The sequence below is a fragment of the Mytilus galloprovincialis genome, chromosome 2 (assembly GCF_965363235.1).
Source record: "Mytilus galloprovincialis chromosome 2, xbMytGall1.hap1.1, whole genome shotgun sequence".
Lineage (NCBI taxonomy): Eukaryota > Metazoa > Mollusca > Bivalvia > Mytilida > Mytilidae > Mytilus > Mytilus galloprovincialis.
In genome coordinates, this window is record NC_134839.1 from 88,860,791 (window position 1) to 88,879,646 (window position 18,856).

Sequence of the window (18,856 nt, forward strand, 5' to 3'; positions counted from 1 at the left end):
ATATTCACAAAAAGAAAAGGTACAGAGAAAATTTATTTTATTTAATATAAAAGCAAGATACATATATATTTTATAGCTTATTTTAGTTTTACAATTACTTTACTGAGGTGATTCTCACAATTTATTGCAAATATTAAGGAGAAACAAGCTATTCAGGACGAAATATTTATAATTTCAACATTAAAGTGAGTTCTAGTCGGACATAATTCCGAAAAGAGAACAATTGTTATATCCAAATACGGGGTTAATCCGAATTTTCGAATATTTGGTTCAAGGCAGAGTAACCCGTTTGAAAAGATTGGTTTATGAAGTTAAAGTAAAGAAAAAGACAACTAAAGAACAAATTAACTTTATTGTAACTCTTGGAAATCCTGTCATAAAAATAGCATTAGAAGTTCAATAAATCATGTTCAATAAATCATTTATTGTATACATGTATTACTTTATTCCTCGATTTGATTAACGTATATTTTCCCCATCCCATGAACAAAAACCTCATTTTTATTAGTAGAGTTAAATGTGTCACGTACACGCTACCCAAACCCGTGACAATATTAACTATGGAGGTCTGCAGAAACAGCCACAAAATGTTGAGGTCACTAAAAACATGCCATATGCATCAATAAATTGTCATCATGAGTACTGGAATCCTAAGAGGGAAGTGATGAGGTTTAATTGTATGCACTACCTAGCCAGCTTCTTGTCCTTGTTAGGATTGTGCAGCAGTAGAATATATATATTACCTCATAACATAGTTCTTTCATAAGGGTGGGGAAAACATGCAAATGTCAAACTGTATTTAGGAACAATCAAATGTTTGAGAAAATATTTAAACAAGAGTGCACACGCTGAAATGTCTCGCCTTCTATACTAATCATTGATATTATGTTGATAGTCCTAAGTAAAACGCTAAGCTTTATAACAACTGTACCATAAACTTAACATTAACCAAGATAACTAAACAAAGACCAATGAACCTTGAAAATGAGGTCAAGGTCAGATGAACCATGCCAGGCAGACATGTACAGCTAACAATGCTTCTATACAACATATTTAGTTGACCTATTACTTATAGTTTAAGAAAAATAGACCAAAACACAAAAACTTAACACTGTGCAATGAACCGTGAAAATGAGGTCACGGTCAAATAAAACCTGCGCGACTGACATAAAGATCATTAAATATTTCCATACACCAAATATAGTTGACCTATGGCATACAGTATTAGATAAAAAGACCAAAACTCAAAAACTTAACTTTGACCACTGAACCATGAAAATGAGGTCAAGGTCACATGACATCTGCCCGCTAGACATGTACACCTTACAATCATTCCATACAACAAATATAGTAGACCTATTGCATATAGTATGAGAACAACAGACCAAAACACAAAAACTTAACTATAACCACTGAACCATGAAAATGAGGTCAAGGTCAGATGACACCTGCCAGTTGGACATGTACACCTTACAGTCCTTCCATACACCGAATATACTAGCCCTATTGCTTATAGTATCTGAGATATGGACTTGACCACCAAAACTTAACCTTGTTCACTGATCCATGAAATGAGGTCGAGGTCAAGTGAAAACTGTCTGACAGACATAAGAACCTTGCAAGGTACACACATATCAAATATAGTTATCCTATTACTTATAATAAGAGAGAATTCAACATTACAAAAAATTTGAACTTTTTTTTCAAGTGGTCACTGAACCATGAAAATGAGGTCAAGGACATTGGACATGTGACTGACGGAAACTTCGTAACATGAGGCATCTATATACAAAGTATGAAGCATCCAGGTCTTCCACCTTCTAAAATATAAAGCTTTTAAGAAGTTAGCTAACGCCGCCGCCGTAGCCGCCGCCGTAGCCGCCGCCGCCGCCGCCGCCGGATCACTATCCCTATGTCGAGCTTTCTGCAACAAAAGTTGCAGGCTCGACAAAAACTGTTTATTTTACAAATTTTCCTGGTTTTAAACCCCTTCATACAGTCTGACAAAATAAAATAAAATTTATGAATGAATGTGTATATACCTCCTATTGTAAGTCTGAGAACATTACCTGTATAAAACATTACAAGAATGAAGATTACATCAATTTTACTTATATACAAGGTATAATGAAAATACTCTTCAATTCTAAATGGCTATAAAATATAAAAGGGTAAATATACAATTTAATGTGAGTATGGTCAAAGATTTTATCAATATTTTTTCAACAGTTGAACAAATTGTATACATGTAGAACTATAGTGTGTGATAACATTGTGTGAGGGAATTCGACGTTTGCTGTACCACTGTTCACTCCAGCGCAATTTATGACAATACCACTGTATCAATCAGAATGATTTTTTTTGCAGTGTTTTAAGAAATGATTTTACTTTGTTGTCGCGTATTATTCGTGATACATTCAATGTTTTAAAAAGGCGAATTTTCTGTATAAAGTCAATGATTATGTTGACTTTTGATGGCCAAACTTTTTACAGCCTTAAATACGCAAATAAAAGATCCAAAAGCTATACCAATACAGAATGACATGTTTATGAAATTATAGCAAATCTATTGGTTAACAAATTTTTATTCGTTGTTGCAAAATAATGAACTTAAAATATCTGACATTTTCTCCCTACCCAGTTTACCCCTATACATTTTTATGTTGTGGACTGGTCATTGTTATTGAATCGTAGGCAATTTGATTGGATTAAGTTGTTATTAGTTTACCTACAAACTTGTTTATGCTTTTCATTCATGACTATTGATTAATCAGAACGTGCATGAATGTGTACGGTAACTAAAATGACCTTCAAACTGGACACTGGACGAGTCAATATTATGTTTTATCAATGAAAGTTAAGGTATGAAAGGTAAGAATTGCCACTTCTTCTATTTTCACAAAATTTTCTGAATACACAGTTGAAAGATTATTTTTTAAAAGCCTATTGTGGAGATAAAAGACAAAGTTTACAAATAAGACGTTTTGTTCCATTAAACAAGTCATTTCTTAAGAGAAATGCCAAAATATATTTTACGCACGACTACGGCAGGTAAAATTATTATTTATCATAACAAAAAAAAAGCATTTTTCAGTCTCATTGGAATATGTTAATTACAATTAATCACAAACTTAAGAAGTAAGTAAATAAAGTCAAAATATGTCCGATCTGCCTATTTCTGGACATCAAAAGTCAATACGATCATTTTAAAGTCAATTTCGTCTACCTCACAAAATCTTGTTAGGCACTATAAAACAAATTAAAACCAATACCCCTTACTATTTGAATGTAATGGATTCAAGATGGATGATAGAAACATTCTTCAGTGAACCCTACAATAATTTGAAATACTTTTAAACTCTCAGTGAAAAGAATATTTGTGGTATAGAAACTTTAAATGGTTTCCAGTTGTAATGAGCTGTATACAGCATCCTATCGATCTATGACAACTGTTATTATATTTATATAGCTATGAATGAGGGGTTAAAGAGAGGAGTTTCATTTATGTAACAATGCAAATGATTTGTAAAAGATGTTAATAAAGTAATAGAAAAAGGGGCACATAAGCTATGTAGCTTTAGAAAATAGAACATAGAGATAGTAACACTGCAACTATTAGAAATGATGCACTTTGGATTCCAAATACACTTAAAACATTGAATTTGAGTGAATCTTGGAAGACAATTATTTCCTTCATTTTTTAGTCCTTGTTCCATTCTATTCTAGTCAAAGAGTTCAAATTGAATGATTTTCCACTGATTACAATCGGAATTCCAGGAATCATGAAATACCTGTAAATTTAAGGAAGAGACTATATGACGCCTATTATTACTCGCAGAAACCACAACAAAATGATTACCCACATGGTGCAATGAGACCAACATGACACAACCGCTACGATGTACCCTAAATATAATTAAGGATTCTTCATATGGTTCCCACTGATTTTTCTCTTTACAAATCGAAAAAAGAAATAAAAATACAGCCTCAGGAGAGACATGTACATAGTTTGCAAAGTGATGAAAATTTCACACTGACCACACTGTTTTCCTTTCCAGTCTATAAATAACTTGTACCAACCATCTGAGTGGTTATAAAACATTCATTTATGAACCATTCTTTTTTATTCAGTTTGTGTCACAACATTTACAACAGATCATTCTTAGACTTCCTCTTATTCATAATTAACTAGTTTCAATACTCTCACAGGAAATATTTTCTTCTGAAAACATCCCTGTTGGGACACTCCTTGTATGAAAAGCTTTAAAAACTGTCTATATGTTATTGATTGCTTCTTACATATATTCTATTTATAGAAAACATTTCAAATGATAGAATAGGAAAACAAATTTTCCATTATATCAAGCCTTATCATACCCGTAGCCAGGGGGGGTTCGGGGGGTTCGGACGAACCCCCCCTTGAAAACAAATAAGCACTGTTAAAGTCAATGTTCTGTTCGAATTGTGACTGTTAAAGTCGAGTTTGTGAGTCCAACGAACCCCCCCTTAAAAATTCCTGGCTACGGGCCTGCTTATAAAAAGATCCAAATTAATGCAAGTTATAGCCAACAAGTTTCCAAATTTATAATAATGATGAATGATTAGATCCATTCAGGGGTCTGATACAGGTGCAATGATTCTGAAATATTTAAGAACTACTTTAATTTACATGCCAGAACAAGAAGGTAAACACCTAACTAGCATTATGTTGTTTACAAGTTTTACTTCCTCGAAATGATGAAAAACCCCAATGTCATAATTAAGTCAGGTGGCAAATGATGATAATATTTAATTGTGTCAGACATAATCTTTTTCATTCTAACCTGTACTGCTACTAGATTCTCCTTCTAAACTCTTTCCAGAACTTCTTCTACGCCTCATTCTAACAGACTTAAGAGCACCCAGGATTAATCCTAATATATTGTATATTCCAAAGAAATAATATTGCTGCACTATTAACCCTACAAGGTCAGCTTCAGTTTTACCCACAATTCACTTTGTTTACTGATGTCATTTCAATGTTATTTATAGAAATGGGGGTTTCCTTTACACTATAGAAGAAGAGAAGATGCTTTATTTCCATAAAATGGGCTCACAAGGAGCATAATATAATATCATTGTAATATAACTATATACACTATATACAAATGATAATATTGCTCTTTATGAGAGAGCCTACTATAATATAACAATCATGATTTTAGAAGAATTGATGTACATCAATATCTATTTTAAAAAAATGTTATCTTGAACAATAATAAATATCAGATAATATTCTTTTCATTGATATATTAGTTTTCATATAGTTATAAGAATTTTATCATAGGAGACAGAAATTGGATAATTTTATGTCCCTCTCTGCAAAAAGTGTAGGCCATTTTATTTTTAAAATTACCATTAAAATCCAGTGTAATACTCTAAGGCAAAATTATAAACCACTGCAAAACAATGCTTTTTTTTTACATGTCACAAATCTCTTATGAAAGGAAAGTTTTTGTCTGACAACTTCTTTAATTCTTGCAACACTCCCTTGAAAGCAGAATCTGCTTACACTTGTAAGAATGCATGGACTTCTGATAGGAAAATAATGTGACATCCACAAAATAATACATTTTTCTTGCAAAAATTTTACCAAAAAAATATATCCTTTTCATCTCATTACAAATTCAAGATTATATGGATTCATATAATCCCATGGCTTCAACTAAGATACATCACTGTAAAGAATATTGACATGTAGATATTTGGTATACTTACGAGGGCTGCCTGGTGGTGTAGCACTATCTGTACTGTTCTAAAAAAAGAAATTCATCAATATTAATTTTCATCAAAACTTAAAATAGTTTGGTCCAATACAAAAGGAAGAAACTGAATCATATGTATTGTTTAATATAACTTCTAAAAATAGATATCATTGACATGACACAGTAAAAATTAAAATTTCTTTATTTTTCAAAATTGTGAATTCCTTAAAATTTATCTGTATCACAGCTTTTAGGTTATATGAGGTTAATGAATAAAGTCTGGCATGTGCATTTATAGATTACATAGGAAGTTGGGGATATTGATAAGATTTTTGGCTCACCCCATCAATAAAAGATGAATATAACTTATTGAAAATCTTAGAATCATTCAACTGGTATAAATACAAGTTGCAATTCAGTTGAAAGTTTTATTTTTTAAGTTCACAAACCCAATGCCCCTAAATATTATAATCAACAAGAACACATCCGTGAAATCGCGGGCATTCAGAGCGTAGTTTAAAGTATGTAAAGTGTTGTTGGAAGAATTTTGTAAAATATTGAATGACTGGAGAATTTCAGCAAAAGTATCATAAGTCATATATAGGTTGTTTGGGACAGGAAAATGCTTTTTTTTTTTATCCCTCCTCCTTTATTTCCAAAATTCCCAATTTTTGGTTTTCTATCAATTTCAATATGAACATAGTTTTCATTTAGTATGTTATGAACATTTAAGTAAGGAGCCTGTAATTTAGTGGTTGTCGTTTGTTTATGTGTTACATATTTGTTTTTCGTTCACTTTTTGTACATAAATAAGGCCACTAGTTTTCTGGTTTGAATTGTTTTACATTGTCAGTTCGGGGCCTTTTGAAGCTGAGTATGCGGTATGGGCTTTGCTCGTTGTTGAAGGTCGTACGGTGACCTGTAGTTGTTAATTTCTGTGTCATATTGGTCTCTTGTGGAGAGTTGTCTCAACATGGCAATCATACCACATCTTCTTTTTTATGTAATCAATGAATTTTGTAAAAGATTTAATGACTGGAGAATTTCAGAAAAGGTATCAAAAGTTCACATGAATATTTTTAGCGCTTATCTGTATATTATGAACATTCATTACTATATAAATATAGTGTATTTACTTTCAATTCTAAGTTTACTAATCGATCCATGGTGGTCATTGATATAGTATACAGACCCTCTCTATTTAATAAACTCTGTGACCGCCGTGGATAGTAAACTTGAAAATGATAGCAGATAGAATTCTGAAAATACACTTTATTCTTTGTATATGTATGTTCAAAGTATACAGAAAAACGCAAACCAGAAGTCTAATCTGACTTAAAATTTTGTCCAATGACGGGACAATATCCGGATGCCTTTTTTCTCGTTTTTCTCCCAAAATAACTCAATCTGAATAATCATATGAATGGATGACAAATGCGACTATGCACTGTACCTATAGGACACAGAGGCGTGTTGATTAATTTATTGTGGAAAGGAGAGAAGCGACACCAAAAATGAGGTCTTCTCGTTTAATAGTATAGATATTGGTACATATCCCCTTAAAAAATAAACTGTTAACACAGAGATATATTTCACCTCTCATAAAATTCAAAAAGACAATCTGATTTGCAGAAACATTGTTTATAAATTTAAATGGACATTGATCTAATAGGCAGGGCTTGAAAATGGTTGACAAACTGGAATGTATAGACAGTATGGTAACTTTATATTAAAATAGAAAATATAAGGCCCTGCAGCCCCTCCTTTTTTTCAAATCCTAGACCTGCCTGTCTTTTTTTTATAGGTACAATAATGTATATGCAAATGAATATTGTAGGTGCACTTTTGTTAATGAAGTGTTCTCACATATATACAATCAAAGCAAAGTTTGTATGTTAGGTAAAATTTTGGGTAAATGCACTCTGCCACAGTGAATGTGTGCATTACAGAAGGCTAATCTTTAAATCACAAGGATTATCAGGGACAACATTTACCTGTATAAGTGAGGCAAACTGAAAACATTATCAAAGTTAAATTCATAATACAGATTTGTGTAATAAAGTATTATTTGGTTATTTCAAATATATTTTACTTGTTTGAATACAACTAGTATGAACTCGGATGTAATCAATAAGTAGTGTGCTTATTTAAGAGTCCTTGTTTAGGTGAATTTATAAAATACCTTTATGCTGAGACTCAGTAGTCTCAGCTATAAGCTTTATGGTAAAATTTAAAAGGTTATAATATTCAAGTGTGCCTCGTAATAAGATGTTTCATTTTCCGAATCTTCATGAAAAAACAAATTAAATAAGCACAGTTTTCTCAATAGAATTGTTTCATATTTTTCATGTTGGGGCCTTTTGGGTTTTCTCATTGTTTAAGGCCCTTTGGTCATGCCAGTTGCCTAAAAATACTTCATTTGAACTTTGGTGAATTATGAGTTCTCTCATTGGCAATCATACCACATCTCCTTCATTTAATATTATTTTTATTTTTTTTTATCTTCAACTCTTGCATGGTCATGTTATTCATTTTTCAAAAGATATTAAGGGTTATAATTTGTGGTCCAATTAAATCTACCGATAAACAAATATTCATTTAACTTTTATTTTCAAGACAAAGCTGTTTGTTTCTGTGTTGCGCATGAATACAAATAGTTGCACATTTAAATTACTGCACAGGGAGAAAAAGATGACACACCAAACAGCATCAACTGGACAGGTTTACCAAGATGACACATCAAACAGCAAGGACTGGACTGGGTGAACAAGTTGACAAAACACAGACTGGACAAGTTGAATAAGATGACACACCAAACAGCATCAACTGGACAGGTTTACCAAGATGACACATCAAACAGCAAGGACTGGACTGGGTGAACAAGTTGACAAAACACAGACTGGACAAGTTGAATAAGATGGCACATAAAACAGCATTAACTGAAGAGGTTGACCAAGATGGCACATGAAATGAAGATAACTGGACATAGTGAACTACATGACACATCAAACAGAGAGAACTGGATAGAGTGAACTAAATGACACATCAAACAACATTTACTGGACATGGTGACCAAGATGACACATCAGACAACAAGGACTGGACAGAGTGAACAAGATGACAACCAAACAGCATTAACTGGACAGGTTGACCAAGATGACACATCAACTGGACAGGGTGAACAAGATGACATATCAATCAGCACCAACTGGACAGATTGACAAACATGACACATCAAACAGCAATGACTGGATGAACAAGTTGACAAAACACAGACTGGACAAGGATTGAGTGAACTAAATGACACACCAAACAGCATTTACTGGACATGGTGAACAAGATTAAACATCAGACAACAAGGACTGGACAAGGTGAACAAGATGACAACCAAACAGCACATACTGGACAGGGTGAACAGGTTGACACACTAAACAGCATTAACAGGACAGGTTGACTAAGATGACACATCAAACAGCATCAACTGGACAGGTTGACCAAGATGACACATCAAACAACACAGACTTGACAGGGTGAAAAAGATGACACCTCAAACAGAATTAACTGGAATGGATGAATATGATGACACATCAACTGGACAGGGTGAACAAGATGACATATCAATCAGCACCAACTGGACAGATTGACAAACATGACACATCAAACAGCAAGGCCTGAATGAATAAGATGACACATCAACTGGACAGGGTGAACAAGATGACATATCAATCAGCACCAACTGGACAGATTGACAAAAATGACACATCAAATAGCACACACTGGACAGGGTGAAAAAGATGACACATCAAACAGCACCCACTGGACATGGTGAACAAGATGACACATCAAACAGCAAAGATTGGACAATTTGAAAAATAATTGAAATAAAAACTCATACTAGTATACAGAATGCTACATATCCAAGAACTAAAAGCATGAAACAGAACTAATTTGGATAACTTTGGATTGAGATGGGAAGCACATATATATTCTCCTCCATCTATAAAGTATTTCAATAAGCTGAATGGAAGAAAAATGTCTACTCAAGATAGATCATGACAATCATGAAATTGTATAAATTAGTAAAATCCTCTCTCTTTCCACCAAAAAATAAAATGCATTGGCCTTACATCCTTAATTGCTTAGACTTATCAGATTTGTTTATTATTTTGTCCAAGCTAAGTTATCATTCAAATGTCAACCTAATATTGATTAATCCACCATGTACACAGTGATATATAACACCATAATATTTACTTTTTGATAAAGTCATCACATTGAATTAGTTTGGTTGTTTTAAGGTGGTACCTAACACTACAGGGAGATAACTCTGTAAAGTCAGCTTAACGTTTTAATTACGTTGTGTTGTAAAGGGAATATTAAGCTTCACAATGATCAAAATTGGTGTTTGTCAAACTGCTATATAACCAGTGTAATTTTTCTGACAAAACGGTTGGTTCAAAATTTTAAAAATTTTTATATTTTTGTTAAAGGTTCAAAGTAAATACTTTGACAAAATTTTATGAAAATTAAACGAGCCAAATTAATTTTAGTGAAAGTGTTGGGTACCACCTTAATCAAATACTTCATTATATTCATGCAAAACACATCTGCTTTTAAAACAAAGAAGCAATTCTGTTGAACAAAAATAAACTGTTTACATATCAACTAAGTCATTAGTGGCCTTGGAAATAAAATGTGTATGATTTTATTGTACTGAAGGTTTTAAAACTTCCACCAGTTTTAGTGTCTGTTCATATCAGGGAAAGTTTCACAATGAACAAGTTCAAATTTTATCAATAGTTTATTTAAAGTAAAATCTGCTACTTGCAACTACCATCTTTTGGGGGGTATAGTGCACAATTGTGTATAGTGTGCACCCCTTTTATGGTCCAAGAAACTTGAGAGAAAAAGTTTCTTGTTCATAATATATAAATAGGCATTTTCTGAAAAGTCACATTCACATAATTGGCAAACAAGATTTACAAGAAACACGACTAAGGGTATAAATGTGCACACTATACATACCAAAAGATGGTATGTCACACAAAATTTTAGATTTTTTGTTCATTATTAATTTAACTGTTGTTTTTTTCCCTGCCAATTTGACATTTTAATATACGCCTTTATGTTTTATTTAAAAACTAACTATTATATTATACCATATGTCATCAATCATTACTCAAAATAATAAAAATATTTGTTCTTGTTAATGGAGCAATTTTCCAACATTCTTTCTACAATGTTCACAATGCAGATTCCTAAACATGACCCCGTTTCCTGTGACAGATATGTACTTACCTGTTTTGTCAGCATCTTTCTAGGGGACTTGGCTTTGGAATCTGAATTTGACCTGGGTCTAAACCGTGACATAAAACTATCACGAGGGTCATTTCCTGAGAGATGGCGTTGTTTGACATTGTTTGTAGGTGATAATAATTGTTTTTCTAATATTTGTCCCATAGGAGTATTTGGTGCTGTTTTATCCGTTTGCATATTAGTCAAAGCATCGCGTAAAGTTGATTCATCCATAGACTCGTCCATTTTTACTGTTGGAATCACCTTTTTCCCTGGTTTCTTAACTCCAGAAAGATCCGATTTTGCACGAGGTCTGAATGAATCTAAAAAATTTTGCACTTTTGATGTACTTGGAGCAGTGTCTTTAGCATTTGAATCACCTGAATGTTTTCGCTGTCTATCCTTTTTTCTAGAAAACAGTCCTCGTAATCCTGTTGACCCTGACCTTGGTCTAAAATCTCCATCCGCCAAGTCATTGCTTGGTGTCATTTCTTTCACACCTGTATCCATTAAAGGTACAGCAAACGCACTGAGGTCCTGCAAGGAAAAATCATTCAATGGTCAGTCTTGTCCTTGATAAAACAATGTATATAATAAATAGTGTTGTACAGTGTGTACATTTTTTTACCAAGTGTCACCCCCTTTGTTTCATTAATTCAAACTGAATAAATTACTAAATCATGCTACATTATGGTAAGGTATGTGTTATAAATGTCTCATTGACATGATCATTATGAACATCAAAACATTAAATTATAAACTAATGTTTAAAAGTTACATATATAAAGGAAACCTTACAGTGCTCAAAATTAAAAAAGTTTAAAAAAACATAGAATGCAAATAAGTCACAACAAAGGTAACTCTATAATAGAAAACTCTTTAACAAAGTAGTTTCAAATTAACATTCCTACTAATACTTTTCTACACCTACATCATACTTCTAGAAACTGTCAAATAATAATGATCTGTTATAAATAAGTGTCTGGCATAGAATTTTGTTCACTACTAAGGTGGCAGATAATACCATACCCCCCCTCCCAAAAAAAAAGAGAAAAGGAAAAGACGACAGTTTACAAAACATAGCGAACTAAAAATTGTATGTTTGGAACATGTCTTGCATGATTATAACTTGTATTATGTAGATATTTCAGTTTTGTGTGATCTATTGGCGTACCATAGATTCTTGCTTCCAATTAGCTGTGGTAGAACATTAAAAATAATGACCTTCACATTAGTTGTCACCTCTTTTTATGAGGAGGAAGGATTGTATGGGAAAATGGAGAAGAAGGGTCTTTCCATATAGTACTTGGATTGATATGACTTAATTACTGATGGATTTATATGAAGAAAATATTGCAGCTAAGAGTAAGAACAAAACAAATCTCCTGATATTTAAGGTCCATTTTTTCAGATAAAAATCATTCCATTACATGAATACATCTGCCTTGACAAGAAAATTCTTTCAATATATTTTTTTTTACCTTATTTCTCTAATTATACAGTCTATGGTGACATTTATCATTATAAATATGTTTGTATGTATTTATAGACTATCATAAGATTTTTCTATGCCCTGCTCATTTAATGATGTTAATTATCTATGGGAGCCATCGAGTGCCTATCAGTACACCTAGCTATGCTATTTTTCACAATATCAAATTATGATTAATATGTTGAAATCTATTGATTATGAGCAAAATAAATATTTATGTTTTTCCCTTCTTACTACAAACTATTCATCAACTATATTATTTTTCACCAAGCAAAGTCATTACTATCAATCAATATTATTGCATACTTTTTTGGTCAAAAAATAACATAAGAAAAGTCAGTAACAGTTAATTCTCACCTCATTTTGTGAAAGTTGACATGGAAAACATTTTCCAAAACAATATTTATAAATATTCTTCATCATTACACATTTCATGTAAATGTTGGAATATAACAACTTCCCCTAGCTATGGGACATTTGTAGTATTACACAGAGTTACAGATATGAGTTGTGTACTGCAAGTAACTGACGCCAAATAAATATATATATATATAATATGTATCTAAACCAAATGACCCCATTCAACCTTTAATTTGTGTACAAGTAATTGATGAAAGCACAACAAACATTTATAATAGACACAATTATATAAATAAAACAGAATGACCCATCCAAATGATTCTCCTATTTCAAAGATGTTCAGCTGAGATAATACTTAAGTTGTCTCCCTTATAACTGTATAAAACAAGCACATTTTTTTATGACAATCCCTAATTCAAACCAAACTAGATTTTTTTTTTAGATAAAGCTAAAAACAGATTAGGTAATCAAACAATCCAATTATAGCTGTGTCTGTCAACTGTAATGTGTTAATTCATTTTATAGCAATTTAATATTTACCACAGAATGGAAGAACAGTTAGCTGTACAAACATAACATCAAATCATTGACGTCATGATCAAAGTCAAAAATGTGTTATAAACAGGTTATCAAGCTCTGCTGTACAGTAAAAGGTTTATGCTGTATCAGGTGAAGAATATATATTGCACAAACTTGCTTAATACAATAATCACCAGTACTCATAAATCAACCTTGACTTCTCCTAAGAAATGATTAAGGAAAACCTGGCTATTGGTGACAAGATGAAAGGTCATGGGTATAGCATACTACCAGTGTGAGACAGATAAAAGATAAACCTTAAACCACCGACTTGATTTCAGAAACCAACTTACAAAATGTACTTATGAACACTAACAATCTGATTTAAACGAGATGTGTTCTTTTTTTATGTAAATATATCTATCTGTATAGAAAAAGATTTCATGGGACAAGTCAAGATATACTTTAAATTATGATTCCAAGATATTGATCCAAAAAAGTCTTTTTGCAGGGGGGATACAAATAAAAAAAGTCTGCATTACCTTATTATTGTTTTCTACCTTTGAGATAAGATCAGCAATATAAATAAAATATTCAACACATGAATCCATACCAAAAGGTCTCACTTTCTTCATACAAAATACCATACAGTAGTCTTATCATAAGCTGCTTCCTTAACACTGACCCAAAAACAAACTTTAATGTAAGTAATAACCCATGATGAGGGGGTGGAAATGAGACATGCAAATTCTAATATTACTAAACACCAATAACATTGACATACCATCAGTGGTTAATCTTAAACTGACCTACATGTATTTACACTATGCAATAGTTTCAGTCAATAGACCATTACTGAGGTATCAGGGCCAAATAATCCCCATAGAAATGAGATGTACTAATGCTATTAAATACAACTGCCTAACAAATATCAGTGACCTATCAAATCACAAACTTCACCATTAAAACAAAGGAAAAGATTCACAGACCATGACTGTGGGTGCAGGGCCAAATAATCTCCCTGGAAATGAGATACGCCAATGCAAAAACAGCTGCACACCAAATATTATTGACCTCCAACTACTGGTACCTATGGTAAATAACCTAAGGTTATCACAAACAAATTGTCCACACACCACCAATGCTGCTAAAAACAGCAGCCAAAGTCTTAATTTGTTTGGGGCAAAACAGAAACCATGCCAAAGCGTTTCCATGAATGTTAATGTTAACAGCTTGTTGCAGCTGTCTTTATAATACCCAGTTAATAAGATCTAAGACTCAGGTATGATAAAGTAAGAAAACTGCTAAGTATAGCTATAAAAACATGTCAATTATATCATACTTGTAACAACAAGATTGATTTATGAGTTGTAATTGGCTTTGAACTAGTTTTCAGTATCTGCAAGTACCGGCACTTTGTGACTTCGTCAATTCTGGAGCCTGTAATTCAGTGGTTATCATTGGTTCATGCCTGTCATATTTGTGTTTTTGTAAACAAATTGTTCTAAATTAGCTCTTATTTCTAGTTAATTATTTCAAATTTTTAAAGTCCAACCTTTTATGGCTCACTATAGAATAATGGATTTTTCTCATTGTTGCAGATGACCTATAATTGCTTACCATCATGCTGTTTAAACTCTGGTGGAAACAGACCTGCCAACTTTTGAAAATCTCCATGGGGGATTTAGCGCGCGACCACATTTTTAAGGGTTACAATTTTAGCGACTTTTCTGTGTGCATTGTTTTTTACTCCTAAAATAGTCTAAGTTCTCTTCTTTTTTCTTTTGGTATACTAATGATGAGCTTGTAGGCCTTGATTTCTTTTATTTGCATGATTCTTGTACTATTAAATTATAAAATTGACAAAATAACTGAAGAATAGAGAAAAATAGCATTAAAAATAAAGGATTCAAAGTAGAGACCCCCCCTTTTCCCCCTCCAAAGACCTTCTTATCTATGAACCTTGACTCAAAAGACCTAAAACTACATGTCCTAAAGTTAGAAGGATAATAGTTGTCTCAATGGCAATCATACCACATCTCCTAATTTTTATGTTGTCTAAGTTACTTAAAAATGTGACGTGCTTCTAAATAAAGGCTATCGGTCACTTCAACCACACCATCATCTTTCTTTCCCTTGGAAAATCTTAATTTTCTACTTTACCTTCGTTTCCTCAATATGGTCCCTTTCGTTTACATCAGACATCCAGCTTTTTTCTTGCTGTGCTTTGAGACAATACACATACAATCCAGACATGTCACACCTCACATCAACTTGAAACCTTCATTGAAGACCATGCTAATCCAGTTCTTATACTACATGTATTTATTCAATTGATCTTCATCAGTTATTAGCAATAAAGATAATCCAGGTAGCATTATCCACTGATTAAATTTGCACAAAAAGTTCCCTTAGGATGTCAATAAAGGTATGATATTTCCATGCTAATTAACAAATGGTTTTCACCTTTACTTTATTTTACCTACACAAAAGTTCCAATGACATTGTTGTAAGTCATCTGTCATCTAATAATTTTGTCTATGATAAACAAAGTCACACCTACACTATAAAAAATAACCAAAAAAAAAAAAGACTGAATCTAAATATCAGGCAATTTTGAATATAAATATTATTAATATTATCTACAAAAACTTATTCCAAAACAAAAAAATCCACATCATTATGGTAACAATGTCAGAATAACAAATCACTGCCTATTATAACGGTTTGATATGCAAGCCTAACATACTGATTCCATTTGTTGTTTTTATCCAACAAGACATTGTTTAACAAAAAAACACTATCACAATTGTTTTCCATCACAAAAGACACCATTATCCTGTATGCAATCACTATTCTTCAAAACGAATCATTTATCACAAAACTTTTCTTTAAATTCCTCGATCACCAGTAATTTTCATGTCCATTCTTTTTACCTTCATGATACATGTATGTCATCAGAAAAGTGTATGACCAGTTACAGGTGATGGGTAATTAAACAAAGGTAAGAATTTATTACCTTAATTAATTATCCTTTCAGGTAAATAAACTCAACATTGACAATTCTTAGAAAGTTGCTGATATTTCGTTATCTTTGTGTACAGAAAGTTCAGAAGTTAATGATCATGTTTATTAAGATTCAGGTATAAACAATGCATTAAAAAAATTACTACTGCCAATGAAATTTGTAGGAGTGTCTTGGCCAATGAGATTTTTTTTTGTCAATATGAGAGAATAAATGATACTGTTTTTATTCACTTATGGTTCAATTGTATCTATTCAAGTACAAAATCAAGCTGTATTCCACTGATGTTTCAGAGTACATCTCAAAACAACTTTTAAGCAAAGCAAAAAGTAAAAATGTTCACTTGAAATCTGGTATATATTCCTTTTCATTGGTGATCAATCAATCATTCACATTCAATATTATATCATTTCTGTCTTCAGAATAATGCTGAGTCAGTGAACTTCATGAATAATACACAGATATTATCCCCAACAAAACTGGCTTAGTCATTTGTCAACCAATAAATATATACTTCTGAAGAGATTCCATAACCTTATCTTCTGTCCTATCGTCATGGATTTTGGGATTTTGAACTCATCATATATCTATTGCAACAAGGGAACTGTAGCAATAGGACTTTTATTCCTTGCAATGATTCGTTATAATCATTTATTATTTATAAAACTCAGGTAAAGTAAAGTGGTGATTTTTTGTCTTACATTCTGATTTTTACATGAATCTATGGGTATGTAACTGAGCAGCCTTTTACTTTTTAAAATTGTCCTGGATTGATTTAGCCAATACATAAAATCCTTCAGTTTGCTGACATGTTGTTAAGAATATTTCATCACCAGGCACTTAACAGTATAATTACCCTAACAATTACCAAGATAAATGAACAGGATGAAAGAGGCCTATTTATAACTCCATTTATTTGCTTCAAAGCCATGAAAAAATAACCTCAAGTCATCAAAACATTTAAAACATTAAATGTAAGAATCTTTTCATTAAAATGTCCATAACATCTTATCAGGAGAAAAAAAAACATAAAAAAGTTGTTAGATGACCAGCTAGGTGAGATAAATTGACCTGTTTCAATTGATCTAACTAATTCTAATTAGTAAAGCAACATATCTCATGAAGACAGCAATCTAAGAACAGAGTTATGTACATTTTATAATTTTATCGAGTTTTTATCCTCTTTATTATCACCTGATGCCCACCAAAAAGCAATCTTATAATCAGTTACTATCAATATGATGTATATCTCTGACCAATTTCACAATGACCAGGCTTCAGAAAGTAACATTGTTTATGTAAGGTTGGAACAGCATGATAAACTAATATCTAATATGCTAGGATCACTTAGGACACACAGCTACTGTGATTTATTCTTTGTTTAATATCAGTTCAAGGCTGATAGCTTAATGTTGGCAAACATATAAGTTGTGTTTGTGTCTAATACATACAGAGTTATACAGAGTTATACAGTACTTGTAACAATTCTTAGACAACAAGTTGTCATTGTGAAAGTTTCAACATCCAATAGTTTTCAGTTTACTCAATACGGAGGCAAAATCTTCAACTTTGCAAATCAAATCTCTCCCTTTTTGCCCATTATCCTATGAAATAAAGTATCAAAGAAAACTATGTGAAATAAGACAAAATAACAATGTTTAAGCCACTAAAACTTTCCCTCAGAGGGAAAACTCATACTTCAGAGGCTTGAAGAGTTAACACCTAATAACAGTAGAAGTATTGGTCAATATTTAAAATGAGTGGTTTAGTTATTGCAATGGTCCTCATGTCACATTTTCTCATTGATAAAAACATTGCATTTATTTCTCAATTAACAGTTGGGGACTATCAACACACCAGATGACACTTATCTGGTACCTTTGATAACTATTTACACCACTGGGTTGATGCAGGGGTTTATTCCCGATTGTCCCACATAAAAAGTTCTGATTGTCCCACATTATTTTATGAAGTAAAATGTTCTTAGACAAACAAGGTAACTGTTGTTTGTTTTGCAAAATAAACAAGAATTAATCATTGCACATAAAATATTAATTTTATAAAAGTATGAAATATCAATTTTATAAAAGTATAACATATCAATTTTATAAAAGTATAAAATACTAATTTCATAAAAGTATGAAATATTAACTTTATAAAAGTATAAAATATCAATTTTATAAAAGTACAAAATATTAATTTCATAAAAGTATGAAATATTAATTTTATTAAAGTATAAAATATTTATTTTAGAAAAGTATAAAATATTAATTTTATAAACTAAAGGTATAAAATATCAATTTTACAAAAGTATATAAAAAAAGGTCATCAGATAAAAACACTTTTCATATAAAACCAATATTATATCTCTGATTTATGAAATATATCTACTATGTTACGCTTAATATTTATAAAACAAAT

General features: G+C 31.8%; 1 protein-coding gene across 13 annotated transcripts in view; it reads right to left on the minus strand.

The window, feature by feature from the left end:
- The window catches only part of LOC143064776 (5'-AMP-activated protein kinase subunit gamma-1-like), a 183,001-nt gene that overhangs the window by 46,347 nt on the left and 117,798 nt on the right, over nt 1-18,856 (minus strand). For 8 of the 13 annotated variants that reach the window (XM_076237869.1, XM_076237867.1, XM_076237862.1 and 5 more), the window contains 4 exons: nt 11,043-11,576; nt 7,739-7,756; nt 5,758-5,794; nt 2,043-2,069 (listed from right to left, as the gene is read on the minus strand). In XM_076237869.1, the coding sequence (XP_076093984.1) occupies nt 2,043-2,069; nt 5,758-5,794; nt 7,739-7,756; nt 11,043-11,576 (616 nt within the window). The remainder of the gene's footprint in view (nt 1-2,042; nt 2,070-5,757; nt 5,795-7,738; nt 7,757-11,042; nt 11,577-18,856) is intronic. The other 5 variants (XM_076237866.1, XM_076237861.1, XM_076237868.1 and 2 more) reach the window with 3 other exon arrangements.